This window comes from Plecotus auritus (assembly GCF_963455305.1).
Source record: "Plecotus auritus genome assembly, chromosome: 3".
Classification (NCBI taxonomy): domain Eukaryota; kingdom Metazoa; phylum Chordata; class Mammalia; order Chiroptera; family Vespertilionidae; genus Plecotus; species Plecotus auritus.
Window position 1 is genome coordinate 28,412,439 of NC_137772.1, and position 14,694 is coordinate 28,427,132.

A 14,694-nucleotide genomic window follows, 5' to 3' on the forward strand; every position below is an offset into this window, starting at 1 on the left:
TTAAGATGCATTTATGTGGGAAGATTTAAAAATTGATGTCTGTGATTTCTGCTTGAATACAATGAGTCATCTTTATTCCAAAATACAGCTTTTTAAAATTTTTGGCATACTTTAACCATGCATGTTCTTGATTGCCAGTCACTTCATGTCGACATAACAGTTCAGGGCCATAATCACAATGCTGGAAGATTTCTGGAGCTAACAGGACATGTTCCCTATGTGTTTCTGGGGTAGAGAGGAGTAAGTCAGTTTTAACCTATCCTTAAGATGCTTTTCTTGCCCACCCACATGGCTCAGTGGTTGAGCATCGACCTATGAACCAGGAGATCACAGTTCGATTCACATTCAGGGTGGATTTGATTATGGGAGGCAACTGATCAATGATTCTTATCATTGATGTTTCTATCTCTCCTCCCTTCCTTTCTGAAATCAATTAAAAATAAAGATGCTTTACAAAATATATTTTTAAAATTTTATTTTAGAGAGGAAGGGAGAGGGAGAGAGATAGAGACATCAATGATGAGAGAGAATCATCGATTGGCCATCTCCTGCATGCCCCACACTGGGGATTGAGCCCACAGCCCGGGCATGTGCCCTGACCAGGAACAGAACTTAGACCTCGTTAGTGGGTCGATGTTCAACCACAGAGCCACAGTGACTGAGCTGCCCTGTGATTTCTTAATAGTTGGCTTCCTTTTGGGTTTGTTTTTCTGAATCGGTTGCTCAGTTGTTCCTTTTGTATCTATGTCGTGGTCATCAATCTGCCTTTCCAATACTGGGGTTGCATCTTCCATTGTAGCATAAACATCTAAGAGACAACCATGCATAAGAAGAGTTATTAACTTCAAAGATTAGAAGAACCACAGACATGCTAGTCATCATACTATTTCATAGTTTGGCAGTACCTCTGCCTTCAGTTTATATATGACTTTCTAGATTTCTGGGACCTGTGCACTAAATATTTACATGCTTACATATGACAAAGAAGGTAGTTAAGTATTAATTCCTTAGTTAAGTATTAAATCCAAGTGAAAACAGAAGAATTTCAGATTCGAACTTGTACCTTCCTTTAAAATCATCTTCAAGTTGCTAGCAAGAGTTCTTGCAGGAAATAAACTATTTCACTGCGTCAAGAAAAGGTAGCTGCGTGAATTTACGGCAAGCATGAATTCAGGAAGCCTTTAGAGACAGCCTCTCTTCGAATATTCTAGTCTATGAGATTGAGATGCTGTCTTCAGTTTAAAAGTCCCTGGAGCAGAGCTCACTGGAGCAAAGCTGTCCTGCAGGGTTCATGATAGCTCACTATTCATGCAGAGCGTCCTGGGCAGCCTGTGGCTCACGTTGGCACCTCCTCTGTCACAGCCCACGACGTGTGGCGCCGCATGGCTTCTCGTCTAGGGGCTTGCGGCAGAGTTTTCTGGTATTGCCGTCATCGCCAGACAAGCTCTGTGAAGAGAGCCCCGTAAAGGGGAACTGTTGTCACAGGTCTAGGGACTCAAACAAGATAGAAGATGACGTTTTATTCAAGGCAGGAGGTGGAGGAAGCCAAATCACGGTGGCACTTCGTTGTTGTTTTGTTCTTAAAATATTTTTTATTGATTTCAGAGTGGAAGGGAGTGGGAGAGAGACATAGAAACATCAATGATGAGAGAGAATCACCAATCGGCTACCTCCTGCACGCTCCAAACTGGGAACTGAGCCCACAACCTAGGCATATGTCCTGACCGGGAATCAAACCATGACCTCTTGGTTCATAGGTTGATGCTTAACCACTGAGCCATGCTGGCCGGGCCAGAGTGGCACTTTGAATGCTGCGACAGACCGTAGGCAGCATCTTAACTTTTCAGTACTAGTATAATTGTTTTTCTCCCACAAAGAGGACCAGTACATTTTTCTTGTTTTCTATCAAGCTCTAACCAGATTTCTTTCTTTTTTTTTTTAAATATATTTTATTGATATTTCACAGAGAGGAAGGGAAAGGGATAGAGAGCTAGAAACATCGATGAGAGAGAAACATCGATCAGTTGCCTCTTGCACAGCTCCCACTGGGGATGTGCCCGCAACCAAGGTACATGCCCTTGACCGGAATCGAACCCGGGACCCTTCAGTCCGTAGGCCGACGCTCTATCCACTGAGCCAAACCGGTTTCGGCTAACCAGATTTCTTATATTTTAAATTTTACTCTTAAGTTCTCCCTGGAGCCTTATTTCCCCTTCACCTTTGTCACTAATCACAAATATATATATAGGAATCTCCCGAGAATTCGTTTCTGAATACATTATTTCAAGTGGAGGATGGAAGTGAAACCAGCTATTGCCCTGCTACCCAATACTACGAATCATTCAGTATTTGCCTTCAGTCCTATTGTAGTTTTCCCCAAATATGTTCAATTTTGTATCTAGCATTTCCCCACACTTAACCTGGCCTCATTACTACTTCCCAACACTAAAACCCAACTCAGCTATACTACCTGGAATGACTGTATCATATTCCACCAATGGTGGGTGGTGCCAAAAGTTACTTAACCACACAGTTGAACAATATTTTGCTATTATAAATACTTGGGGAATAGAGCTAAGAAAAGTTACTTAACCATGCAGTTGAACAATATTTTGCTATTATAAATCCTTGGGGAATAGAGCTAAGCTTTTATAGTTTGAGAATGTCCCCTGAGTCATTCTAATTCAGACTTCCTTATTTATAGCCACTGTTTTAGTTCTGTTTTTTATATAAACCATATTTTGCAAACATTTTCACACAATAATAATATAGTTCTTGAAATGTGGGACAATATTTTATGTTCAAAGGAATTCTCTCAGGAGAATTCTCTCTTTCAAGTGAAGTCATTGATGACACAGTGTGGAAGCATAACACAGCTTATGTTTCAAATGCTGGAAACAATGGCCCATGCCTGTCTACAGTTGGTTGTCCAGGTGGCACTACATCAAGCGTCATAGGTTAGTTTCCTGTTTTAGGAATGGACTTGATTATGCCCAGACAACGTAGCTCAATGGTTGAGCATTGACCTATGAACCAGGAGGTCATAGTTTGATTCCTGGTCAGGGCACATGCCTGGGTTGCAGGCTCGATCCCCAGTATGGGGCCTGCAGGAGGCAGTCAATCAATTATTCTCTCTCATCATTGATGTTTCTATCTCTCCCTTCCTCTCTGAAATCAATAAAAATACTTTAAAAATATGGACGTAAAAATCAGCAAACAAAAACCCCCCAGTTAATCCAATGTTAATTGGATCTCTACTGTATGCAGGACACCATAAACCCTAAATACACTCTCAGGAAACTGATATCTAGTTGGGGCCTGCTGATCTGGAATTGACTCTGAAGTAGACTGGAGTACGTAGAATGGAAGTACAGATACAGTGCTGTGAGATACACAAGTGCAGCCACCTTTGATTTGAGAATTTAGGTCAGGCTTTCTGGAAGACTGTGGGAATGAGGATTAAGTCGACAGAAAAGATCAAGGAAAGGGCTTTCCAGACTAAGTGAACAACATAAATAAAGACACTTGCTTTCCTTTTTATTTGTAGTGTACAACTACTTACTCATAGTATAGTATCCTCCTTTCATTTCTCTTGGGACCTGCAGAGAGAACCAGATGTAGAGGAAGGGAGCTCTATTAATGAGAAACACAGTCAAAACATATTTGTCCCGTGAATGTGTCTTCTTCCACTAGTTGTTCTTTAGATGTGCTGCAGGGCTGTCAGTTTCGCTGTAACCCAATGGAAAAAATGCCATCAACAAGAGCTACAGGAAATCAAAATTAGTTGCAGTCATAGTAGGAGAATAATAAAGTTGGCTTACATTATAGTACAGTAGCTGCCAACTTCTGTAGAAAAAGCCGGAAAATATAAAACCCACCTCGTGGTTTATATGAGGAGAATGAATTGAGAGAAACAAGTGTGTAGTAAATTATACTAAAACTTGCTTATTAATTTATTCATGTAAAATTTACTGAACATTTAGTTGAGACTTCTGGAAGCCAGCAAAGCTATTTTTATATTTTCACATTATTCTTTACAGATGTTTAGATTAACCAGATAATCTTAAATAGGTGATTTTAGATAGCTGCTGTAATATTAAGTTCTGCTTGTTTTGCATGTACACGATTTTTTTATGCACTACCTTCTCAATCTTATAAGTGTTTGACAATACAATTTCTAACACTGCTCAAAACACACACTAAGTTTTTGAATGGCAATTTGTTTCATTTAGTCCCATTTTAGTGTTCCTTTAAAAATTTTAACTGACGACTCTGGAAATTCAGCCAAGAACGTTGTATCAAAAACTTGCTTGAATTTATCTAGAAATTCATAGTCAGTGCTGAACCTGAACTTGTTTGCCCAAAGCAGCACAGTCCCTGGCTGGCAGAGGTGCGCCATGGTGGAGAGCAGCTTGTCCAGGCAGTAGTGGTGGTAGACCACATCGGAGGCCAGAACATAGTCATAATAGAAAGTCGACTTGGGGAAGTTCTGTTCCAGGCCTTCTCCCCACACCAGTTCTTTCACTTCAGGCTGATGTGCTGTGTGTGTTAGTGTGTTCTTTAAAAGGTTGTGTTGAAGGTTTCCTAGGACATCAGGCAAATCCGTGGCCGTGACTTGAGCTCCTAAGAGAGAAAGAGGAAAAATGTAGTAATTACCTGGAATCATTTGGGCATTCAGAGTGGACATATACCCTCAGGGAGAAATAAAAGAACTAGAACTGGGCTTCTCAACCTTGGCCCTATTGACATATGGGCTGGACATATTTGACATAATTCCACCGGATAATTTTTGGGGGGGCGGGACGGGGGAGGGGCTGCCGTGTACTTTGTAAGATGTTTGGGAGTGTCTCTGTTACCGATCCAACAGATGACAGTAGCACCTCCCCACCCATCCCCAAGTTATGACAATCAAAAATGTCTTCCTAGCCAAATGTCCTTCGTGGGACAAAAATCAACTTTGGTTGAGAACCATCTTTTAAGAAACTTTAAGTTAAGCAATGGTGCAATGTTAAGAGATTTCAGGACAATTAGCTAAACATATTATGGTTTTTCAGCAGCTGCTTAATATAATAATTCATAATTTTCCCTCTAAAAATACATTTATCTGATGATTTTCTTTTTCTCTTACATGAAGTATTCAGCACCCAATTTTCTTTCCACAAAAGATCGTCTATTTTGTCTGATTCTCGCCCTTATCTAAATTAATTCTTAGGCATTTTAAAGCTAGCGACGATGGTTCACAAAATAGGTCACTATATTTCCAGATTAGTTTTAAAGAAAGAACTATAATAATGCAGGCAGAAGTAGCCAGATTAGTACCGCCTCTTGCCCAGTGTCCAGGAACTCACAACCTGCATTTTGGGTGTAAATCTGTCTTCACCTTGGATTAACTCACTTTTTATTTCCTTCCACATGTTAGTGATAATATTTGCAACAAAGAGCAGGAGACAACATAACATAGTTGTTTACAACAGAGGATTTGAAAGTCATACCTCCAAATTTTCAACTTCATCCATGGTAATCGGTGGACTGGGCAAATTACTGAACTTCTCTAAGACACAATAATCTTATGTCTGGGGATAACAGTGGTAATTCTAGCTTGTGACATTTGGGGGAGATTCAATGAGTGAAATCATGGCCGAGCACCTAAACCACGGATACTCCTTATCATTGTTGTCACAATAAAGGTCTGTTGAAACAAGGTCAGGAATAAGTAAATAAACAAACCTAAAAAACTGGCCACGATGGAAACAAGGCCTGGTCCAGCACCAATTTCAAGTATTTTAGCATCTTGAAAATTCAATTCCTCTGTATGTTCCTCCAAATACTGACACAAAGCCATAGCCTGAAAAAGACTTACAGTCGTCACCTGGGCATTGCAACATTGGAAACCAGTAGCACCCCAACCCCCACCCCACATTAAATACTGTAAGACATGTCATTAATCGTTTATTGAAAGGTTCATCAGAATCAAAATATACATTTAATGATGTACTTAGACCTCTGGAATATGAAAATTATAACCTACATCAAAGGAACTAGAGAAACAGGTTTGTGAATCGCCTGTAACAGAGGACTCTTGCTCGATCTCCAGGAACTGGAAGATCAGCTCATCTCCTGCAAACCCGGGCGGTGAGGCCTGCAGAACAGCAACTTCCTCCCCTGGTTTAGTCATGCCAGGCCTCCACCTGCTTTAGGAATGTTGGATAAACTTCAAGACCCCTCTCCCAGCCTCTATCAAAATTCAGGTGGGCCAGGGCTTTGTCTTCTATGCTGGACAACTGGGCAGTTTTGTTTTGTTTTCAGTGGTTTCTCGAAGAATCAGACTGTCAGAACAATGCTTCCCACACTTTAGTGTGCATGCAGATCACCTGGGGCCTGGTTAAGATGCACGTCTGTGTGCAGTGGGCTCTGGTTGGGGTGCTCAGGACTACATTTCCCACAAGCTACCGGTGATGCCAGGGCTTCTGGTCTGTGGACCACACTATGAGTAGCAAGGAGATGTTAAAACACATATGCAAATAAATTAAGATAGCTTTTTATACAGAAAGTCAAACATCCCTTGAGAAAAGAGGATAATTATTTGTGAGGTAGGGGTTTCAATATTAGGAAGACAGTGGAGAGGACACATGCTTTGAGGTGTTTTCTGAAGAGATAGCCCTGCCCTGTGAGAGGCTGGCCCCTCTGGGGTGGCTATCTGGAAACAATGCTTTTCTCAGGAACAGCCACATCTTTTGACATTACAAACACTCCCCCACCCTTCTTAGCCCTGTTGGCGAAATCTGGAAAATGATCTCTTTCACGGAGAGCTGCACTGGACTACACACAAGACAAGCGTGTTACATGAATCCTTCTGTTGCAGTTTTCAGGAGTTTGAGGTCCCAAGAGAGGCCAGGGTTTGTGCATGAAAGGCTGAGGCCTTGATGAGCATAAAACAGCCCAGTGGACAAATCTAATCTCTGATACCCCTGCTATTGTTGTCTATTTGCCAAATATCTATATATATGAAAGCCTAGCTGACACCAGTTTGGCTCAGTGGATAGAGCGTTGGCCTGTGGACTGAAAGGTCCCAGGTTCGATTCCGGTCAAGGGCATGTACCTTGGTTGCGGGCACATCCCCAGTAGGGGGTGTGCAGGAGGCAGCTGATCGATGTTTCTTTCTCATCGATGTTTCTAACTCTCTATCCCTCTCCCTTTCTCTCTGTAAAATATCAATAAAAATATATTTTTTTAAAAAAAGCCTAAATGACTGGTCAACTAGACGACCGGACGACCGGCTGGTAGCTATGATGCACACTGACCACCAGGGAGCAGATGCTCAATGCAGGAATTGCCCCCTGGTGGTCAGGGTGCTCCCACAGCAGGCGCAGCAGGGCTGGGATGAGTGGGAGCGGCACCCGGGCCGCCTGCCGCTTCGCACACTACTACATCCCTCGCCTGTGGGGATCGGGCTAAAACCGGCAGTCCCACATCCCCCGAGGGGTCCCAGATTGCAAGAAAGCACAGGCCAGGCCGAGGGGAACCTCCAGTAAAAATATATTAAAAAAAACACACAAACAAACTCACAGACAGAGACAACAGTATGGTGATTACTAGAGGGAAAGGGGAGTAGGGGGCATAGGGGGACAAATGGTGGTGGAAGGAGACTTGACTTGGGGTGTTGAACATACAATACAATGTACAGATGATGTATTGTAGAATTGTACACCTGAAACCTATATAATTTTATTAACCATTGTCACCCCAATAAATTCAATTAAAAAAAGAGAAGAAAAGCCTTTGTTTAAAGGAAATCATACTCATGTATAAGAGATAAAAATGGACTGTCCCTGTGGGGTTGGGGAGGAGAAGGTGGAGCTCTAAGAGCGTGGGGACCCCTGGCTGTCCATTCCTCCTCCTGCCCCTTCTCACTTGCCACCAGTACCTCAGATCGCCCCGAGGGCTCTCCATGGAACCTCTAATCATGACTACTCATTGCATGTGCAGTGCCTGGACCAGCAGGTCTGTATCACCTGGGAGACTGGGAGAAATGCGGAGCACAGTGCCCCCCTCCTCCCCAAATTAGAATCTGCATTTTAAGGAGACCCCAATATGATTCACCATCCATGCCAGTGGTTGAGCTGTTGATCTGGAGACTCCTAAGCCCAGGCTGAAAACCTCTGCGGAGGAAAGAACAGCGGTGCTGCCTCTGAGGCCGCTGTCCCAGCCTGGTTGTGCACGGCGCCCCAGTGCAATAGCTTTACCAAGTCATGAGCTTTTCCTCATTAATTTAGTAATTCATTAATATTAATCATACTGCATTAACAATGACGATCTAACATGAGCTTAGGTGTATCACTTCCCTGAACCCTCACAGCTATCTCGGAACTGGACATGAACACTGCCCCATGCTTTAAATATGGAAATGAAGGCCAAAAGGCGCAGTGGCCATCCATGACCACACAGCCAGGAAACAGTAGGTTTGCTGGCTCTCGAATCAGAGCGTTTCCCCCATTCCGGCGCCATCCTCCCGGGGCTGTGGCAGGGAGAACATGAGATGCAGCCATGGTTCCTGAACATTCCTGCTGGAGTATCCACAATGCAAACAGAAAACATAAACCTGAGGGTGTGTGGGCGTGGCCCAAAGGTACATGATGCAAAGCCCAAACTCTGAGATGTGACTTTTTCCTTAACAATTCACATGAATTTTTCATCCTACTTCCGGATGTATTCAAGCTTATATTAATGTAATGGAACGTAGCATAGAGGAAAATCAAAACTTGTGGGAGAGATGCGATGTATTGTGGAGCCCACGCACCCTACCCACACCCCTGGTTGTGGGTTTCAGTTGGAGAAACCCAAAATGTTAAAGTACTTGGCGAATTGTCCAAGGCCACGCAAATGTACAAAAGTGGTATTACTGTCCTGCCATCCCAGTGTAACAGTTCTCTCACCCCTGGCCACACCACTGCTCCGTAACTCTCTATTGATTCTTGAACGACAATCTTCTTGCCTGCAAACAGATAATTCTCCTGAGTGTAGCTGGCATAATTTGTAGGAACAAACTTCTGGAGGCTATGAAGAGATGGTTCTATGTTGTTAAAATCTGTGGGGCAGAAAATAAAATAGGTTTCATGATTTGTTGATTCAGTGCAAACATACACTTAGTACAATTGGTAGGATGGGAACAGAGGGGTGATGCTATCAATGACAAAGGCTGCAAACTAGCACAAAGCAGTGATATGGAGTGACAGGGACATAACATTCAGATGTGACATCTTTATCATATGAAGAAATGCCAAAGGATATTCCCTCTATTTAGAAGAGGACGGAAGAAGTGTGGCTCCATTCCCACACTCTTGATGACAGGAGAAAGCTAAATGGCACCAGGAACATGGCACAAATGAGCTGTCTGTGTAAGGAAGACCGGGGCAAACATGGACCTGACTATTTTTAGGTCTTGAAGTAACATTCCCAGTGTTGGCTGGACTGTGTTCCTTAAATTCTTCTTACATCAGCTCCTCAAAAGGTATAGGTCACCCAAAGATGAGCCAGCCCCACAGTCCAGGGGGAGGTTGTCAGATGAGCTCTGACTATCAAGTTACTGCTGTGTTAAATGCTTCTTTGCTCTCATGACCACTCCAGCAGCTCTCAAATATCATATAAAATGAGAGGAAAAGAGCACATGCTCAGAGGAGGGGGTTCTTTGAAGAAACCTACTCAGGAGTCCACCTCTGGGAGGCAGGTAGGACAGGCTATTTCAGGTATCACTGCTTTCCAGGTGCCCTACAACAGCTCTATGCCACTGGTCTGCGACCCGTTTGTACCAGGTTTCCAGAAAGAACAGTACAGAAACTTGGAGTAAGCCTTTCGAATTTCCACAATGGGATCATGTCGGTTGAATCTAATTACATGCTTATAATTTGCATGTCTGCGTGTATGTATTTCCATTTTTGTCTTCCTAGCATTTCGTTTTTGTTGTGTTTTACCAAAAAAGTGTCAGTATGCAACAGATTGGGAAATGGCCTTTGACCACAGTGTGAGCGAAGGGACTGGTTTGTAAACCAGCATAACGATGTCCGCGGCTCTTCAGAGTGCTGCTCTTGGCCGCAGGTTCTTATTTAGTATGTTCCACCCCTGGAAGGAGAATTCTCTGCCCTGAACAAAAAGGCGAGCTTCCAGACACCAAGGGCTGCATCGAACTTGCAAAGAACCTGCTAGTAAAGAGTGGCCAAGTCAGTCCTGAGGAGTCCTTTCCTGTCATGTGCCCTGGTTAGGGTTGTGGGGAGGCTGTAGGGGAGGGAAGGAGACCTAGGGTCCTCGCCTACCTCTTATGGGAAGCTACTGACATAACCAACCCAATATTTATGAATGACCAAGGAGGCCCTAGGTTCTACCACTGATTTGTAGGGTTTGACAGTGACCATGGTGCAAACAACCTGGTGATAAAATGTCCCTGGAGAAAGATGTGCAGCATACACCATAATGGAGTACTTCTACCATCCAGATACAATGGACATCAATAGCCTCAAGAACATAGCTAATCATCAAATGAACTAAAATAACTCATGTCTGGTCCAGAGTATTTATTATCTAGGTTTTTTTCATATAACTTTGCCTTTTATATAATCGATTTCATTGTAATTTATGTAACTGAAGTTTTAATACTGGCCATGTTTAATAACCAGCTCACCAAATTCCTGAAATTCAGGAGCTGGCGCAGGCCAGCTGGTTCAAGGAGTCGGTACAGGGCTGTGCTCTTTTCCTCAAAGGCTTTCATCAGTGGAGTGTCTACCAGGAACAGCCCGACCATGGGGAACTCATGCCAGCTCCTGCCGGCTTCCTTCCCCCAGCCACCCCCGCGATGCCCCAGACCATTCATTCTTCCCTTCTTCCCACAAATCACCAACCAGGGACTCTCAAGACTGGGGGGAAAGTCAATGGGCTGATTTTGAACGGTTCATTATTTTACAGGTTAATAAGCTAATGTTTATGCTTTCCCAATCAACAGGGTAAAGAAGCGTGGGCATATAAATATACTCCCATTAGAATCTTTTATAGTCTACAGAAATATAGACATTTATGTTTACTGCACATTAAATATTCTCATTTATTGTACCCATGCTAGACTGGTAGTTTTAGAGGGACCAGATTTGAGAGACAGGTAGAGTTGCATTTTTATGTAAACAGTTTAGTAAAAATAAATAATGTCCTGGTTTAGTAGAGTTGGAACATAATTGTATCACATTAAATGATTGCACATGTTATAAATGCTGTATCATGGCTCTCATGACATTATTTGTTATGTCCATCACTTATTAACTACTAAGTCCCTGTCCAGAAATGCAACCCTAATGGTTGCATTGTCCTGGTGGGAAAATGCACTTTGCTCTACACGGATCCGTGTATGACAGAGCTGCCAGGAATACATTTTGATGAAAAGCAGAAACTAATCTAGATTGCATTTCTTTTTAAATGTTCTTGTTACAAAAATATACAGTCTTAGATTTATACACAAGATAAAATATATTTGTTGATTTTGATAAGTAAATAATGAAAAATAGGGATTACTTGTAACGCTATGCTAATGCTTGCATAAAGGCATTTTTCTACTTACTTCGTTATACGAACAATCTAGAAGGATGTTAACTAGACTTACTGTAGTGATCATTTCACAAAATATCCAAATATCAAATCATTTGTCATACACCTGAAACTAATATAATGTTACATGTCAATTATAGCTCAATAAAAATCACTTAAAAATCTAGAGTTAAAAGGAAATGGAAATTCTTGACACAGAAGTTAACTTGAAAATGCCATCACCAGGAAAAGAACTGAGAAGGTGTTGAGATCATGAAGGGGGTTACCTCCTGTGGGTTCACTGGTGCCATCTTTCCGGATAGTCTCTTTCTCTGCCTCTAGCCAGCCACCTGGGGAGCTTGGTCCTTCCCCCAGGCGCCCAGGCTGCTGCTCGGAGCTCAGACACACATCCATAGCTGGAGCTGGAGCTGACAAGGAGGAAATTGGACAAGATCCGAGTAGCTTAGCCCAGGGTGTCTGAGTCTCTCCGAAGGCTCTAAAAAGTGCAGCTTATCGCCTTTGCATCTGCTGAGTGGAAAAGAACACCTGCTTTTCAGCTTAGTTCCCTGGGTGAGCAAGACAGCCACTCAAGGAGTTGCCAAAGTGGAGGGAGACCATTAAATGAGACCGAACCTATTTGTACACGAAGAAAGGCAAAAACAGAGCAAGGGGAGCCGGGCCACAGTCTGAAGTTGCCAGGGTCCAAAATGTATTTCTGATAACTTTGGGACCTGAATCTTAAAGAAAACCTGGTCTAGCAATATGACCAGTGGGAGTACCTTGTAGATTGATATGATATCATGCATGAGAAGCCAGGATTTGGAGCAAACACTGGGCTGCTCCCTTTTCATCTGAGGCTTTCTTGCAAGATAGTAGAAAGTGCTGGGGGCTGAGAGCCAGGAGCCTGCTCTGGCTCCCCATTCTAACACTTCGCAACTCATTTCATCTGCTCCTCACTGTTGTCTCATCAGCAAGAAGGGGATAATAATATCTGCCTGCCTGTGAGGGCTGTGATGAGAAAGAGAGAGCAAAAGTGATTAGTACAGCACAGGTAAGCAAAGGAGAATTATTTTCAAATGCCAGGTGGTGCTTTTCCTTGAAAAATGAAATGACTCCCTCCCCCATCATTATAGTTGACTTGAGAAATAAATTCTTTCCCAAAGATAGCTGTGCATTGAAAAACAATCTCGAATGTAACTACAGTGATCTGTCTAGGGCTCATTATTAGTTTGGCACATGCTATGATATATAACATATATTAGTATTTCATAAAGAATTGAGAAATTTTTAAATGACCCCTTGTTAGTACCCTCAAAAGAATTTTGAACTGTTAGTTTAAATATATCTTTACCTTATGTAGCAGAAGAGATTTGAGATTTCTGTGTGCCCTTTAATCCCCCATGTTTTATATAGATCTGCACCTAAAAGGATTAGCATTTTATGAACAAAAGCCAGCCAGTGGAAGTCCAAGTTATTTAGGGTAGCATTACCCACCAGTACGCAGACACATTTCTTTGCTAGAATTTCCTCTCTCTTTCTCAACCTCTCTTTCTTGCTCTCATTCTCACTCTGTCTCTCTCTTTCAATATATCTCCTTCTCTCTCTCTCTCTCTCTCTCTCTCTCTCTCTCTCTGTCTCTCCCTGCCTCCTTGCAACATGAAATATAATCACTCTTGAAAGATCCAGAGGCTGCCCTTCATGGCATCCAGTTGCTGTGATGGAGTTTGAATGTGGACTTATATTTCACGTTTTTAAAAAGTGGGGGTTGGGTTGCTGGGGGTTTTATGGGCATGCCAACTTTGTGTGCACCAGCATACTCCTGTGGCTGAAGAAAGGGCCTGCCTGCTGTGGACTTTATCCTGGACCCAGATTCCTGTACCCAGAAACAACACAAGACTCTACCAAGGGGAAGGGAACATGTTTTCGAGGAAGATGTGAGAACCGTCTCTACATAAGAAGGGACATGAGTCAAAGGCTTAAAGTGACATAAGGGGTATTTAGTTGGGGCAGCAGTGAGTAGGAAATCAGAAAACTCCTTCAAAATAAAAAGCAATCTGTTGTAATTTATTTAATAGCAATAGGGGCAGTTAAACTAGGAAGAGCGTTTGCTCATTTTGGAAGCTTGGAAACCCTTAAAATAGAATATAGGGTATATAATTTAAAGCCTCGGGCGAATAGGAATGAAATAATCATTTACTTTTATGAGGCACTATATTTAACCATTGAGCCGAATAAATGGTGATTTAGCTTGAGTAGATATAAGAGCCTATTTTTATTTTTATCCAACATTGCTACTTTCTTCTCTGCTGTCACACTTTTTTTTTTCAATGTCCATTTCTTTTAACTCTGGATCTTTGTGTGGATATACTGTGGTCCCATGACTGTTAGGTCTTCTTTCTCACTCCCTTAAATGATGGCAGGTGGTCTGGAGTCTTTTCCAAATCCATCATTGCAATGCTTTTATTATTCCCCAAATTGTTCAGATCTATGATTGTGCCCTGCACTTCTGTAACTTATTTCCAGCAATGTCATCATCCCTACATGAAACAGCAGAAGATGGTCATCATTACAACTTTTAAAATAACTTTTAAAAACAGATCGCAATGGATGAGAATATGTGTATGTACATTCACACACACATTCATCCTACGAGCTTTGAAAATGAAGACAAGGACAAAGAAGAAATTTTTAAATATCTCCTTTAAGCCCACTCTCTGGAGAAGTAAGCCTGACTAACATTTCCTGGTGTCAACCTTTAGGACCTTTTTTTGGTATAAACTTTATATAAAGCTATTTTACTCATTATGAAACTAGATAAAAACATACCTCTTTGACCTAGTATGAAATATCCTATTATTTTAAGAGTTTCTTTGCAATGCATCTTCAAATACCATCTTTTAGGTATCTGCTTTAAGAAACAAATCAGAACTCTGTTGCCTGGGCTGGAATAAATTAGGTCTGAAGTTCCTAAATATTGGACTGTGATGGGCCACATTAGAATTACCTGGAAGCTTTAAAATGCATAGACTCCAGCCCCTGGAAATTCCTGTTCAAAGGTCTGAAAAGAGCTTAGAAGTTTGAACTCGCAGTCCGACAGCTGTTCCCTGTGTGTCTGCAGTGCTTGGCATGTAG

General features: G+C 42.2%; 2 protein-coding genes across 2 annotated transcripts; both read right to left on the minus strand.

Moving 5' to 3' along the window:
* Nucleotides 1–92: 92 nt before the first annotated feature.
* On the minus strand, nucleotides 93–794 carry DKK4 (dickkopf WNT signaling pathway inhibitor 4; the record flags this gene model as incomplete). The annotated part of the gene is given in 3 exon segments (XM_080659022.1): nucleotides 93–118; nucleotides 121–225; nucleotides 668–794. Coding segments are annotated over 3 exon segments (258 nt in total).
* A 3,129-nt stretch (nucleotides 795–3,923) lies between these two features.
* METTL21C (methyltransferase 21C, AARS1 lysine) lies at nucleotides 3,924–12,973 on the minus strand. The gene is made up of 5 exons (XM_080662869.1): nucleotides 12,914–12,973; nucleotides 11,850–11,990; nucleotides 8,934–9,085; nucleotides 5,728–5,845; nucleotides 3,924–4,623 (listed from the first exon to the last, which is right to left on the minus strand). The coding sequence occupies exons 2-5, from the start codon at nucleotides 11,974–11,976 to the stop codon at nucleotides 4,229–4,231; spliced, it is 792 nt and encodes a 263-aa protein (XP_080518995.1). The 5' UTR covers nucleotides 11,977–11,990; nucleotides 12,914–12,973; the 3' UTR covers nucleotides 3,924–4,228.
* Nucleotides 12,974–14,694: the final 1,721 nt, after the last annotated feature.

What these genes read in the sequence shown, in the direction of transcription:
- METTL21C (XM_080662869.1), bottom strand. Translation starts at nt 11,976, where the DNA reads ATGGATGTGTGTCTGAGCTCCGAGCAGCAGCCTGGGCGCCTGGGGGAA. An exon ending in GAGCAGTGGTGTGGCCAGGG is followed by an intron (nt 5,846 to 8,933) that starts GTGAGAGAACTG and finishes AGTCTTTTTCAG; the next exon opens with GCTATGGCTTTGTGTCAGTA. An exon ending in CATCGTGGCCAGTTTTTTAG is followed by an intron (nt 4,624 to 5,727) that starts GTTTGTTTATTT and finishes TTTCTCTCTTAG; the next exon opens with GAGCTCAAGTCACGGCCACG.